Source organism: Talpa occidentalis, unplaced genomic scaffold (assembly GCF_014898055.3).
Source record: "Talpa occidentalis isolate TD23 unplaced genomic scaffold, MPIMG_talOcc4v2.1 talOcc4.6, whole genome shotgun sequence".
NCBI classification, from domain to species: Eukaryota; Metazoa; Chordata; class Mammalia; order Eulipotyphla; family Talpidae; genus Talpa; species Talpa occidentalis.
In genome coordinates, this window is record NW_023604972.1 from 46,126,808 (window position 1) to 46,142,634 (window position 15,827).

General features: G+C 38.8%; 1 protein-coding gene across 2 annotated transcripts in view; it reads left to right on the plus strand.

Moving 5' to 3' along the window:
• Positions 1 to 15,827, plus strand: part of FRAS1 (Fraser extracellular matrix complex subunit 1) — a 445,491-nt gene that overhangs the window by 194,842 nt on the left and 234,822 nt on the right. For both annotated transcript variants that reach the window (XM_054687966.1, XM_037530712.2), the window contains exons 6-10: positions 430 to 563; positions 8,133 to 8,216; positions 10,289 to 10,390; positions 11,157 to 11,348; positions 15,527 to 15,616. In XM_054687966.1, the coding sequence (XP_054543941.1) occupies positions 430 to 563; positions 8,133 to 8,216; positions 10,289 to 10,390; positions 11,157 to 11,348; positions 15,527 to 15,616 (602 nt within the window). The remainder of the gene's footprint in view (positions 1 to 429; positions 564 to 8,132; positions 8,217 to 10,288; positions 10,391 to 11,156; positions 11,349 to 15,526; positions 15,617 to 15,827) is intronic.

Below are 15,827 nucleotides of genomic sequence, written 5' to 3' on the forward strand. Positions count from 1 at the left end.
ATGGAAACATTTTGCTTGGAGACATTAGAGGGTAAGCAAGGGCCAACTCCATAACTTTCTGGTTACAAAATAAAAATATAGGACTCCTATTTCTAAAATCAGGGGACAAAAATCTTCCTTCTCACCCCCATCCCCAGCTAGTGGTCTTTCTCAACCTGTCAAGTTTGTAATGTTCCTCTGCTTTGTGGAGAACCCCACAGGTACCCAGGACCTCACTGTGCTACTTGGGGTATAGGCCACTTCCTGGCGCCTGCACCCAGGTCCCCACTGTAGTGAATTGGGAAGCTGGAAAGTTACTGAGAACTTGTAATGCCCTGAGTGTGGGGCCTTCTTCTTTGCACTGAGCCTTTGGAACCTACACATCTGTGTCATCAGCCCTGGATCAGCAAGTGCAATTGTTCATTAATCCTTATTTCTCTGATCTTTCAGAACCCTGTTCCTATGAAGGCCGTGTGTTTCAGGATGGGGAGGACTGGCCATTGAGTCGGTGTGCCAAATGTGTGTGTAGAAACGGGGTCACCCAGTGCTTCACAGCTCAGTGTCAGCCTCTGTTTTGTAACCAGGTAAGGAAGACAGCCTCAGAGTGGATCCTTCACAGACCATTAGCTTCACTGTTCAGGAACTGGGAGTCTCTTCTGAGATTATGTCAGGCAAGCCTCGGAACTACTAGAACAAGAAGCAAGTCTGTTTTGTTTTCCTTATATTTGTGGAGACTACTCCTGAGACTTTTCTTTTACACTTAGAAGTTATAGATAGGTCTAATTACCAGCGATTTAGGCTAATTGTTACATAATGAAGCTGAGCCTTGAGGGTACAGCAAAGATGCCACCCGCTCTCGTTGCAGATGTTTCAAAAATGTCAAGCTAAACATGTGGAAAATTCTGTAATATGATCAGGTTTGTTATTGCTTTTTAATTCGTAGTTGTAGTCTGCTTTTTAAAGACATATCCATGTTTTCAAACATGATTATCCAGATGTACACTATTGATTTTTATAAGATAATGATTGAAATTAACAAAGGATTTTCTCTGGGGAGGTTTAAAATAGTGGGATCTTATTCTCCATTTAAAGCTGATTTGATTTTAAAAAAATGGGGCTCTTCACACAAATTTAGAAGAGAAAATCAATTGCAAATAGATGTGGTATGTATGGCATTTTATAGTTTTTTTATTCTTCCAGAGGCTCCTATGGATGTTCCATGCCAATTGACAGATAACAATGAAAGGAGTTTGTCTCACTAGAAAAATAGCTCATTTTAGATCTAAGGAAAAGCTGGAAGCAACATTTAGTTGATACAGAGTAGTACTTGTGTCAAATAAAACAAAATCGATAACATGGCATATTGTGACAATTGGGCAATATATTAAAAGGCAGACGAAGGCAATTAAACATGAAATGCTACATGACAGATAACGGGAAAATGTATCTAATTGAAAGACTAGATTGTATTACCACATTGTACCAACCACCGTGCTCATGTCCTGTCTCCCAATCCATCACAAAGTCTTGTCTTTGCTTTGAGATTGCAAACGAGTTTCTTAGTAGAGTTGCACAGGATCTTACACTTGAAGAGCACTGCAGCATTAGTGCATTTTGAGTTATACACATCAGGGTTTAGTCCCTTTGTATAAGAGGTATATTTAAGCATTTGCCACTCTTAAAATTTAGAGAGATGGGAGGAGGAATGGAGCAATCATTCATTGTGAGTATCCTCCTTTAATACATCTTTAAAAACTTAACCACAGATTGTATATTAGCGGGCTAAATTTAGAATAATTACGAATACTAGTTCACATTTAAAAAAACATTAAATATAAACTCCTCAAACACAGTACTCCCCTAGAGTTTTCATTAACATACACAATTCATTTAAAAACTTGAAATTTGGTACCATACTGCAGAACTAATTGATAAGTAAGCATTCTGAAGTCTTGGAAATAGATTGATTTTAATCATTTTTAGATCCTTATATCTATACTTTTATCATAATATATTTTTACACAGCTACTGTTGATAATTTAGAACCATTTTTCATGATTTCGTATCACTATGAAGTAATAGATGCTTTGATGATGTAAAGTGGGATTGTAGAATTAGTATTTCTGGTGGAGGCGTTATCGCCATCAGCATCACCACATTTGTGGAATTTAGTATTAAATTACCATTACATATGGTAATGGTGATTAATTTTTGTCCTGTTTTGTTTTTTGCTTTCCTTCTCACCCTGATTTTATTTTATTCATTCATTCATTTCTTTTTATTGAGGTAACAGGGTTTATGTCATTGTTTGTGTTTTTAGAAACATAGGATCTCCCCACTCAGGTGTTGTTTCCTCATCATACCCACCACTGACACCCACAGTCCCCCTATATACCATCGTTCATTGTTCTCCCTCCTCACACTCTCACCCCACCTCTGCTCTCTGGAGCCCTAGTTCTATTGTCAGCTTTAAAGGATAAGATAAAGTCAAACTAAGAATGGTGGTTAATTTTAAAAGCCTTGTAATTTTCCTAACAACACTATGAAGTAGGGCTTTCATCTCCATTTTACAGTAGGTAGAACTGAGGTGCAGAGAGGTTAAGTAAATTGTTTAAGTACCACAGCTCAGAAGTGACAGTACTTCTTACCTCGGCTGGTCTACTCACAACCTCAACAGACCTCACCTGACTTATATTTTCATCCATTATGCTATATTACTTCCCCAAATGATAGTATAGCATCTATGTATAATATTACTCATAACATTACTTGCTAACATTATTGAGCACAATTCTAAATATTTCATATGCTTTTACTCATTAAATATAAAAACCCAAGTTCATCAGAAGAAATGTATTTCCAGACTCGAGATCTAGAAAAAGATTGATTTTTAATATAGAATTTTTTTCATTGTGAAAGAAATCTGTACTCATTAAAGAAAGTTTGGGAAAGCAGAAAACAATCATCTCTATTTCCATTATTCAGAAAGACCAGCATAGAGTTTTCTTTTTTGCAGATAATCCTAATTTTTTGATAGGTAAATAAATATAGAATATTTGTTTGCATAATTATATTCATGTTAGAAGTTGGTGATACTCTAACAAAAAGAGAAATCGGTATGTTCAAATAAGGATTGTTCCCTTTATGATAGATGCAGTTATTGAAATTGCTTGCTTTTTTACCTTTTGTTAAGATGCAGTCTGAACAGAGCCATAACTCCCCATTTTCATGGGCTCATTCAAATGGTCTGTTTAGGTCCATTCCTGGTGATATTGCCACCAGCTTTTTTAATACTACAGCTTTCCCATCCTCAATATTGACTATTCTTAGTAGGCTGAACTTCATTTTTTCAAGAAAAGTGAAAGATTTCTGTGTCTTCTAAGCCATTGGTTTCTTGTTGTCTATATACCTGAAAAGTAATCTGATTATTCATTTATTTATTTATTTTTAAAGATTTGTTTGTTTTTTTTTAAAAAAGATTTATTTATTTATTTACACAAGCACTGGGTACAGTCAGAGGCGTGGGAGGGTGAGAGGATTCACCAGAGCCAGAGCGGGGAGCAGCGAGCACAGCAGGAGAGGTCTACGTGCCATGTGGGACCCTCACCGGTGGCCGGGGATCAAACCAGCGCTGCAGAGGCTGTAGGCAGCTTCGCAGCCCAGTGCTCAACCGCTGCGCAGCAGGGGAGGCCCAGATTTATTTATTCTTTTACACAAGAATCGGGGCACAGGCCAGATGCTCAGGATGGTGAGAGGATTCACCAGAGACAGAGCGGGGAACAGAACAGGCAAACTGACTGAAACCCACTGCTGAGGGGAGCAGTGGGCTAGACAGGAGAGGTCTGTCATGCCATGTGGGATCCTCGCTGGCCGGTGGAGATGGAACCGGCGCTGCAGAGGCTGCAGACAGTTTCACAGCGTGGTGTTCAATCTGATAATTTAAAAAACTTTCTGGAAGAGTCTAAAATTGGGGATTATAACTCTTCTCATTTCAAACCCTTAGACTACTTCTGTTGAATTCTGGAATTTAGTTATATAGAGGAAAATTCTGAGACCTGTCTGCTCTCTTTTCCTTACGTTCAGCTTGTTTTACTTTCTTGGATACGTGTAGATGTTTCTTTATCATTCAAACATTTTTCAGGTTATTTCTGAGTTAGGTGTATTTTCCATATTTTCCCTAAAATATTGCAGTTTTATTCCAGTTTTTGAAAAGTTTTCTTCATTTATAGCTTTGATTAAATACATCCATTCCAATTACTTTTCTTTCTCCAGAATCACCTGTGACCATTTACCTTCTTTTCTTTCCCCATGTCAATTTTTTTCTCTCTCACAATTTTTCACTTTGTGCCTTCCCTCTATGTTGTGGAGAAAGCTTCTTGAGCTTGTATTTCCTACCTCCAGCATTGATTTTAATTTGGTAATTTGTTTAATTTTAATTCTTTTTCGTATCTCCTGTCATCGGTTTATCTATTTTTAAGATTCCAATACTCTTTCTCTCCTTATTACTTCCTATGTCTATTTAATGATTGCTGTTTACTGAAGTTGCAGACCACTTTTCAATCTTTTCTTTTAGATCTTGTAGTACATAGTGTTCAGAAATCTGCTTTTTCTTTGACTCTTCAGAATGTTATTCCTTTCACTTGCTCTTCAGGGTTTGCTTCCAAGTTCTTTTCTTTCTTCTTACTCTTCCTTGATCAAGAGAAATTTGTCTATAACCACTACTTGAAAGCTGCAAGGGCAAGTGACCTGCCCCTAGGTCATTCCCCTTCTTGGCTCCATAGCCAATTGCTAAGAAATGTCCATGTTTCCTCATCCAGGGTTCTGACAGTCTTTCATTTAGTGTAATTCTATTGTACTGAGATCAGATCTTTTCCTTTTTCCACTGACCACTCTGCTTACATTTTGAGTACTTGAAAATCAAATTATAATCCCCACTGTACACTGCTGCAAGAGTTCTTTTCATTTCCCTTGTGACTGTGTGCTTTTCACTTGGGGAGCGCTCCTTCCTCCCAACACTTCCCTGTTTTTTATCACCTCTCTACCTCTGCTAATACATACACTTCCCCCCCCCTTTTATTTATTTATTTTTACATTATGGACTCCAACTAGACACAGAAAGAAAGTTACTGAGGGAAGTGAAAGGTGAGGACTGATATTCAGGTGCCTCAAACAGCAGTGACCACACATTAGAGGTCTGGCTATCTGGTTTGCAATCACAGGAGCTTCCCAGGTAAAATTTTAAATGTCATCCCCACCCTCATACACAGAGGGTATGGTGATACCAAAGAAAAAGACAGAACATTCCAGACTGTTAAGTAGCAGTTTTAATAAAGAAGGGATCTTACAAGACTTGTCTTGGGCGACTGCAAGACAAGTAGATCTCGGCATCTGCCTGCCAAATCTTTCATTTTAAGATATAGAGGCCTTAACTGGGTTTAGTCACATATACCACCCAGATGGTCTTGACAACACATTACTATTTCAAGACTATGTCATTGGAGCAGCTTCTAGTGTGGGGAAGGCAAGTGGAATGCACATTCTAAGGACAAGGGAGGAGGTGAGGAATCTCTGATCGCCTGGGTCTAGCTTGTAGGTCATTTGGCAGTCACTTCCTCTAAATGACCTCCTTTGACAGTTGTGCTTGATATAGGAAAGGAAATAGTTGAAAGGAAGTGTTGGCTTTTAGTTCTATTTAGGTGTACACAGTAAAAGAAAGCCACAAAATATCTTATGGTCAGTGGGACTTCCTCTTGGCAATGGTAGAGAATGGCTATTCTACTTTGGGGTGGTGACTTTTCATCTCATTTTGTACTGGGAAAATGTGTTGTCTGGAGCCTTTAGCCATAACTACACTATATCAAAAGTATTTTTATTTAAGGAATATAGAAAGCCATAATTAAATATATCCTTAGAAGTGGTCCTACCCACAATTGTAATGGCATTAATCATATATATGATTATTTATTGAACTGTGATTTCCAAGGGTGTCGTATTTAGCCAGAGGTTGAAAACCTTTTCCTATAAAAAGCCAGATAGTGAATATTTTTGACCATGTGTGCTATACAATTGGAACAACCACTCAACTCTGCCACTGTAGCATAAAAAGAGCCATTGATAATAGGTAAATGAAAGGATATGGTTGTGTTTCAATGAAACATTATAAAAAAATGGAATGGGCCAGGTTTGGTATGTGGTTCATAGTTTGCTGGCCCCAATTCAGATTATACCTTTGGAATGGCAAATCAGTAGTCAAGAATGATAGGATTCAAGTGTGTGATGGCAACAAAATAAATGACAGCACTGCTGTTTGTCCCATTTCTGTGACCCACCTCTATGCTCCCCTTCTTACTTGCCTCTGCAGTCCTGCTTATAAAGCAGCCAGCACAGATAAGATCTTAACTCACTCCCCATCATGCAGTTCTCTCATACCTTGCATGTTTTCTCTGTTTTTCCTGTTGCATTTGTTAATCTATACTTGTGAAGAAAGATTCTATTTCTGTCAATATAATATGTAATTGCAATTGGAATAGGAAAGCTTATTTTTTCTTGTACCAATCCCTATAATATGGACTACCCTCTTCCCCATGCTCGCAGGTTGACTCTGGATCTAGTTCATGTTGGTTAAGATAGACTGAGTCTAACTCTACTTCTGCTCAAGATCTGTGGTCATGACATTTGTTCCTTCTTTAGCTAAGATTGTGTAAGTCTTAATGCATTTGTCTACTACAATAAAATTACCCAATAGTATGGCATCAGATAGACCTTTATTTTACTTCCTCATTGAAATTTCATTAAGCTGAAGAGTTCTGAGATCAAGAAATGTTCAGTGTTTATAATAGATGGCCAATTTCCCCCTACTCTATTAAACAACAATGTTCATGGTATTTTACATATAGAATAATGAAGAAATAAAATAACCTAAGGCAGAGGGAGGAGTTGTTGGTAATTCCAGTCATTTGGGTGTTTGAAATAAATTCTTATTAGACAGTAAAGCATTAGCTTAACAGATATCATATAGTTGTGTTAAAAAACTAGTGAATTATGACTGGAACTTTCCTTTAAAAATTAAGATTATTTGACTGCTGTTCCCCTGCTGTCCAAAGTACATTAGCCTTTTTCTTGCAAAATGAATACCGGAACAACCATGATCATACATTTCATTTTCTACTTCTTTAAGGGAAAGTGAAGATAAATATTTAGAAGAATATTTTGTATACTATAGCACTTCTTGGTCATTGAAACTTGGTTTGTTCTAACCCTTGTCCCCTTGCCTTTAATATGTCTACCTTACTTACTGCCCTTCACGAAGGCTGCAGAGATAAGTCAAAGTGAGAAGCTGCCTCTTTGGCATTAATGAGGGGACTGTTGCTGTGAAAGTTCTTAGGGCAACAGAGACAAATGATCTGATATACTGGGGGAGGGGCAGAGTAGAAAAGGTGAGAATATATAGATAGTGCTATGTGTGTAGGGGGAGTTCTTTTAATATTTAGTCCCTGCCACCTACTTTTCTATGCACTGGCTTATTCCCAGATATCAAGAGACATGAATGATTTTTTTCGTGTAAAGTTCCTCTCCAATGCATATATATAGATGTATGGATTCACATCAAGATGCAAAAGAGTAGTGAAGCATTTATCAAGGGAAATATACTTTCACTTGAGTTTAGTGGTAACTCAGCAGGAATATAAATGCTCTTAAGTATTGGTATTGGTGTTCTGAAGCCCCACCACCAACCATTTACTATTATCAGGTCAGCTCTGTGACCTTGGGTAAGTCACACAATATATCTGTATTTCCTTCCCTTATTTGTAAAGCAGGGATAAGAGCATTTATTTTACAGGGACATAAAAAGCATTTCAAAGAGTAGATGACAAACATTAAGTTACTTTTCTTGTCTTATCTTTATTATTTGTGCTTTTGTTTGTTCTTAGACAGGACTTAGAGAATGTTCAGACTTTTAAGAGTCACATTGACCAAGGAAGTGACAAAGTTCTTATCAAAGCACCAGGTCATTAGTAGATACTAAGTGAGAGGAAATTGCTGTTTGTAGATACTTGAGGTACACAATTGAGTTGGCTATGGATGAAGTTTTCCTGCTGTTGTGGATTTTGTTACCTCCTTTTGATGTATTGTTTCTTTTATTGGGTGCTAAGGATGAAACTGTAGTCCGAGTCCCTGGAAAATGCTGCCCACAGTGCTCTTCACGATCTTGCTCTGCTGCTGGCCAAGTATACCAGGTAATCTTTGCTATGCCCCGTGTAGGTGTTTCGACATACGTTCTCACACATCTGCCCTCCCTTTGCCAACCACTGTACCTCCTCACCCTCATGTCTGACTCTTTGCCAGGATTAGTAACTCAGTACATAACCGGCTTTTTTCTTCTCAAGGAAAGTCTTTTTGAAAAAATTAAATCAAAGGGGATTAGAGACATAAAGGAATGTACTGGCAAGTAGCACCTGGTTCATGAACCTTGGTGAACTTGCTGCGTATACATCTTGAAGGGAAAAATGACTGTTATTGCCTGCTATCAGTTTACTTAGGTTGGAGGCATGAGAATATCTGTGTAGCTTTGGATGGATTTTGTACACTGATAACCAGATACATTATCTCCCCACTTTGCACTGGGGGAGGGATTGAGGGAGTGGGGGGAGAGAGAAAGGAGGTGAGAAGGTGGTGGTAGTAGAACCTACAAACTTGAAGATGTAATTGGGGCAATCTAGATCACTGACATATAGTAGGCATCAAATAAAAATGAGTTCAACAAATTGAATCAATAAATAAATGTTGTCTTAGAAGTCCCTACCTGAACCAACAGTTTGTGTTACTCAAACTCAAACAACATATGAAAAATAAGCTCAATACTTTCCTTGCTTGCCAGCCACTCTAAGGAAGTCTAAATAGAAACTAGGATATGAACCTCAGTAGAGAATCTGGAACTGAGTATGAAGGGATGTCTGAATTTTATTTAGACAGCTCACTTGAAATTTGAATGGATGTAACTAATTGGAAGAGCTTTTGTTTGTACAGCAGCTCCCTGAATAAGGTTGGTTCATTCAACATTATTTCATTATAATGTTAATGAGAAAATGAAATCCCAGTCCACTGAAACATTGAACTGAACAACAGGACCTGCTTCCCTTACGTGTTGTTTTGTTTAAAGTTACAGTTTCCAAGAACCTCTTGAAAATGTTAAATGAGGACTTACTGTACTGATTTGTGGATCCAATCCAATAGCCACTTATGTGCTAGATTAATTTCTTATAGAACAGAGAGCCTCTGTAGCTGTTAAGGTGTTTGGGCTGTAAGAAATTCCCTAAAAGTAGCTAAAGTGAAAACATTCATTATCTCATAGGACAAGAAGCAGGGCATTTGTAGAGTTGAATAACTCAAAGATATTTCAAAGATCTAAGTTTGGATTTTTCCTCCCTATCATCCTCAGCACATTGGCATTTTCTTTCTGTCTTATCTCCTCTTGTTCCCCATATGGCAGCTCGAGGCATCTCAACCTCACACACTAATAGCAGATAGACGTAAAGGGGAGACTTTTTAAAAAAGATTTATTTATTTATTTATACAAGAACCGGGGTACAGACCAGATCTGCAGAGAGTGAGAGGATTCACCAGAGACAGAGGGGGAACAGAACAGGCAGACTGATGAAATACACTACGGAGGGGAGCAGCGGGTGAGACAGGAGAGGTCTGCAGTGCCATTTGGGACCCTCGCCGACCAGCCGGGATCCAACCGGCCCTGCGAGGCTGCGGACAGCTTCACAGTGCTGCGCTCAACCGCCTGTGCCACCAGGGAAGGCCGGGGGAGACTTTTCTTCTGAACAAGAAGAATTTTTTCTTGGACTGCCACCACTCTAGCAAACTTCTCCTAAGGCCCCCTAAGTTAGGATTAGGATGGTGTCTGTTCCCTAGTCACATGAGAAGCCAGAAAAGTAAGTATGTGGCAGTCAGAGCCGTATACTTCTTCTGGAGAAGAAGCGCTAAAGAATCACCACTGATCAGCCAACACACAGGGTCTTCTATACACCTCATTCTCCACATGCCTGGCATAGAGCAGGCCCTCAACACATCAGTGGAATATAGTTGAATGCAAATAAATCCAAGGTTCTCTTAGGACATCTAATGATTTTTTTTTTTCTTAAAGGCTATTGCTACCTAAATGATCTTATTTCTCAGGAATGTCTCCAGTTTGGTTCAATTAAAAGTTGTTGTAAAAAGTGGTGTGTCTAACATGACTTTCTTTCTATTTAATGTATGTAACATTTGATTTTCTTCTTTCACTTTTCTTTGCTTTCCTCAGCATGGTGAGCAGTGGAGTGAAAATGCCTGCACCACATGTATTTGTGACCGAGGGGAGGTCAGGTGCCACCAACAGGCCTGCCCTCCACTAAGATGCGAAAAGGTACAGCAGGTCCTCAAATAATGTTTTGGTTACCAATGTTTCATTAGTAATATTAATGAGAAGAGAAAGACTCCCAACTGGGGTCACTGTCTATGCAGAGTTTGCATGTTCTCCTCATGTCTGCTTGCTCTTCTTTGCCTCCCAAATCCCAAAGATACCAGGTTCATTGGTATGTCTCAGTTGTCCCAGTCTGTGTATGTATGTGTGTGTACACCTGTCCAGGTTAGGTGCCCACCTTGTGTCCTGAGCTGCTGGTATAGGTCCCAGTTACCTGTGACTGTATTAATCTGATTGGAAAATGAATGAATCAATTGATGAATAAAGTTAAAGTTAGAAGGTTTTGGTGATGTTTTTGTGACCACAACTGTGCAGTAGGAACTTAACTCTTGTTTATGTCAATTAGCTAATGGGGAAATTGACTTTGTTTGATATCATTTTGCGTAGTTAAAGAACCTATTGATGTCATTAAGTGAGGACTCACTGTATTTGAGAGTGTGATGCTTTATACTGTGTTGTTTAAGAAATGCATTTCTTAGTCCAATGTGTCCTTCAAGGGAAACAAAAGTTTTTTGCTTTGTTCAGCGTATTAGATCAAGATGTGAAAGATTTGCTTCCTAGGAAGTAGGTTGAGGAGGAGGGAACTGGCCTCAGCCAGGTGAGGTAGGGAAGAGAAGCAGTGTACGGTGTTGGGACTTTGTGTCCGCCTGCCCCTTTGGCTCAGATGCTTTCTTGCTATCCAGATGCTCCATTTTCTCTGTGTCCTTAGGGTCAAAGGCGGGCTCGGCCTCATGGGGAATGCTGTGAGGAATGTGTGTCTCCTGCCAGAAGTTGCTCATACCACGGCATGGTGCGGTATCAGGACGAAATGTGGAAAAGCTCGGCCTGTGAGTTCTGCATGTGTGACCACGGCCAAGTGACCTGCTGGCCTGGAGAGTGTGCCAAAGTGGAGTGTGCCAGGGTAAGAGGCAAAAAAGGCATTTCCACTTGGATTATCACAGGTTTCTCCAATGTGATAGTTGGCCCCTTACTTAGTCCTTGCTTCTTGGCAGCAAAGGGAAAGCCACATTGTTCACTCTCATTTCAAAGAAGCTTCTAGCACAAAGATTCTGGTAGAAAGTAATTGTCAATATTTTGTTTAAACTAGCTTGGAACAGCTACCTGGAGCTTTTTATTCTTGGTGCATCTGATTAGATTAGAAGCCCTGAGCCAGAAACAAGAAAATGGGGGGACATGATACGGCACATTCGCCTATCAGTCGTTGCAGCTGGACCAAATTGCTTGTGGCCTGCCCAACTCACTGAGAGAGCGATACAGGGGTCTTCAGGTGCTCCAGTGGCCTGGCTTCTGTTGCAGGCCCCACTGGCAGCATTTGACAAAAAAGGGAGCCAGTGCCTAAGAGTCACTCTTGTGGAGTAGGGAAGAAAATAAAATGTATTTTTGTTTTGTTTTAAAGGGAGAGAGGGAACCTCATAAATAATTAACTGTTGACCTCTTTTGACTTCTGGCATTTGCAGAATTCTAGAAGAATTTCTAGAAGCTTCTAACAAAATAGCCTCTGTTTGGATTATAGAGGCATAATGTAGGGAAATTGCTTTTTTTCCCCTTTGAACTCAATTTTGACCCACTGCAAAACAAATTGCTTTTAAAGTTGTCTCCCTCACCACTCCCATCCGCCCCACCAATTTCCCGGAGGGTTGTAAACTTGAGTAGATGAGGGAAACTTGGAAGATCTGAAGCACTGGGTGTCTGTGAAGGCAATTTTCTTTCTAGTTCTTCTCCCCCACATCTCAGCTACTCTTAACATTGAGCCTGAGGAAGAACAGCCTTTCCAGCAAGGCTGTCAGTGACAGGGGTATTTTTCATGTTGCCTCCTTCCTCTAAGTCTTGGCAAAGCTGAGACATATTTAGGTAAAGAGGGTCTTTCTTCTTGCAGATTTGTTCCCCCCCGCCCCCTGGCCCATACACCTTTTCTTTTCTTTGCTATCTTTATGGGAGTCAGACGGTTGGATGAAGATGAGAAAAACCTAATCTGGCCCTTTTCTTTCCTCCCCTCTCTCATGCTGAAGCTGGGCTTCTTGGCCTCAGCAATCTGCCCAGAGGATGCTGGGTTATTTTTGTAGGTTCTAATTTGTGTGACATCCCAGGGTTTTTGGAAAATGTGGGAGAAATGATCCAAACTACCCAAATGTAGTTTGGGTACTTTAGCCCCTTGTTTTCAGCCATGTCTGAACAGAGAGCCTCACTCACAGAAAACATTTGTACTCATTATCTCCAGTGTTAATGCGTTCCCCAGTGTTTTGCCTGTCCTCATGACACCTGCCTATGGTAACTAGCATAAGACAGGGCTTCTTTTGTTCTTAGGAAAAGTGGGGAGTAACTGTTGAAATCAGTGGTGAGGACTTAAGTATTCCTTAACTCACCCTTTAGCATTATCTCATCTCTTTCTGCTTCTGCTTTCCACCCCATCCCATCTTCTCTTTTATGAATTGAGGGATTCTAATCCTTTTAGCCTATTTCTCCTTGCAGATGATCTCCATTTTCCCAGATTTTATTTAAGGTACTGGGTTCTAAACTGGGAACATGCCAGAAGTGAAATTTTAACCAAAATGGAGTCTTGCAAAAGTTATTCCTTATCCAATTCTTTCTATGCCATATTCATGTAAATAACTCCACTGATTATGGAGTTATAAATTACATGTATTAAGAGCACCTGGAGAAAATGACGAGCCCTGCCAAGGGGAGCAGGGAAAGTGTGCTACTGGTATTTTTATTCTCTTCTTTCCCACTTTCTGCCTTGTCTAAAATATCAACATTATTTGATTTCTAATCTTGGATTCCAAGGGTGGATTAAGTTGCAGAAGAGTAAACTTCTAGAAGTGAAATTACTCAGTTTCACCACTGTAATTATTACAATGCTGTAGATAGCACTGAAATCAGCACATAATTTTTCTCTGTTAAAAAAAGGTGAAAATGAAAATGGCACAACTGTTGTCTTTGGGATACCAAACCAAATCCCTAGATGCTGAGGCAAATAAATCAGCAATAGACTTGTACAATATAATGATTTTCATTTTTCTCTGTATTGTTATCTTTAACATGAATTCAGATGAGTAAGTCAAATGAAATGACCTTATTTTTTTTCCTTAGAAAGGGATATATGAGACATAAAATGGTAGGGGAATTGAAGCTTATAGCCAAATGCATGGAAAAAGGTAAACACTCCATCTATATGAGGTGCCTTTCCTGCCTCCAAAGAGGAAAATTCTCTCAAGAGTGTGTTTCCTTAATCTTTGTTTTGTTCCTGTGGGCAGATTAAGGGAATCACATGGTCTTTCCTCTGGTGGTGGGATGTGGATGTGATTTAATGGGAAGAGGTTAGCAGAGTCCATCTGGCCAATACAGCAGAATCCTCTTAAAAAGAAAAGAATTAGTTTTGTTTCACAAAGCAATTTTTCTCAAAGCAAAAATCAAATGCTAATTGGAGCAAGCTCCCCACTGCGGTGAAGTGACGCAGTTTGGATCATTCAGACTTCTTCTATAAATAGCAAATCTATTTAGAACTTCCTACCTCACCCAAACTGAATCCTTGGTCCCAGGAGCAGGCCTGGCTGTTATTTACAGTAGCATTTGGAGACTGAGAACCGGCACCTCCTTTGCCTTATCTGGGTGATGCAGACTCCATTTTCAGTTTTGTCTGGATGCATTGTGGGGGACACTCAAGAATTACTCTTGCATTTTGTCTTAATACAAGTATATATACTTGCCTCATTTTTAAGACATTGTTTTAAGTGACTTATATTACATGTGCATAAACTCTTTTATATGCTTTGAAAGCAAATTTCACTATGTTTCTGGGTTTTGCTTTCACTACCAGCTGATTTGTCACGTTTCTGCAAAACAATTTATATGTAAATACGTCTGTTCTCTATAGCACCAACTGCTCTCTTTTGGCCTCTGATTGGCATTAAATTTTGATGGACAGTGATCTATACTGCTCCCTTCTTTTTAAAATAATCTTTTAGACACTGTAAGAGGTTACCATCATTCATGTATTTTTGTGTTTCTTTTAAAAGTTTTTTTCCATTCATTAAAATCATACATACTCATTTTAGAAAATTGAAGACTCAAGAAAAGTAGAAAAGAGACTTTAAAATCTATCCATAATGCTACAATTCAAAGACAGCTAGACAGCGGATGCTTTTATTTTCTGTTTTTCTTTAGTCCGTGGTTTTTAAACATAAAATATCATTGTGATTATTCTGTTTATGCAATTTTGCATTATTCAGTTTTTACCTAACATGGTTTCTGTACTTTAAATGCAATAAAGACTCCAAATTAAATAATGTCTTCATTTAAAGAAACATCACCATTCTTTAGAAAGTGAAAAGTGCTTTAGCCTATAGATATTATATTTTAATATATGCACATGAAAATTTGTCAGCAGAGATGCATTTTTAACAGCAGATTCCCGAGGAGATAGGGCTGCGATAGACTAGAATTCAGAATTATTCATTTTTTAATAGTAAGCATTTGTTATTTTGTAATAAAAAATAGAAAATTTGAAATTATTAAAATGATAAGCCTTTGAAAGGTAAACATTTACTTTCCTAGTATGGCATTTCTTTCCTTTCCCTTCTAATTTTTAAAATAGTGATTATGTGGGTTGGGTAAGTTTTAGAATATTTAAAAGATGTTGGGTTTCTACTGTTTAATTTATGCCTATGCATAAAGGGATATGTCTGATTTTGTATTCAAGGAAAAACATTGGTTTGATTTGAAGACTGTAAACAAAACCAAATTACAAGTTCAAACCTTGTATATTTTAAACAGCCTGATCCTTTTCTGAAACTTATGACTTTCCAAGGCTATAACATTCATCTTGGCAATCCTTATTCATTTGAGTTCCTGGTCATGGAAAGGAAATTACTGGGATGATCAGTGCATAAGCATGGCCATAACGGGAAAGAAAAAACACATGGTCCATCTCCCATCACCCGGGGAGATGAAATAAGTAGTGGGCAAAGCAAAGGGGTGGGCTAAAGTCTTTATTCCAGTCAGGGAATCCAGCTGCTTCACAATTTAGCACTGCCACCTGGAGATGTTAATCTGATTTGTGCCACTGCAACTCTTCTATAGGATGAAGAATTAATTCACTTAGATGGAAAATGCTGTCCTGAATGCATTTCAAGGAAGGGGTATTGTGTTTTTGAAGAAAATGCAGAATTTGTGAGTATTGGGCTAATCATTAGAATTAATAATTCAAAATTAATTTAATGAGAGTATTACCTTTTCATTTCTCTCACCAATTTATATGGTCAATTAATGGGTTTATGTACCTACTATCAGATGTGAACACAGCACACGGAGCCCCCTTCTCCTGGAGCTTACCTTCCAGTATGGGTACATAGAGGGCTAATAAAACGCTGTCATGTGGCAA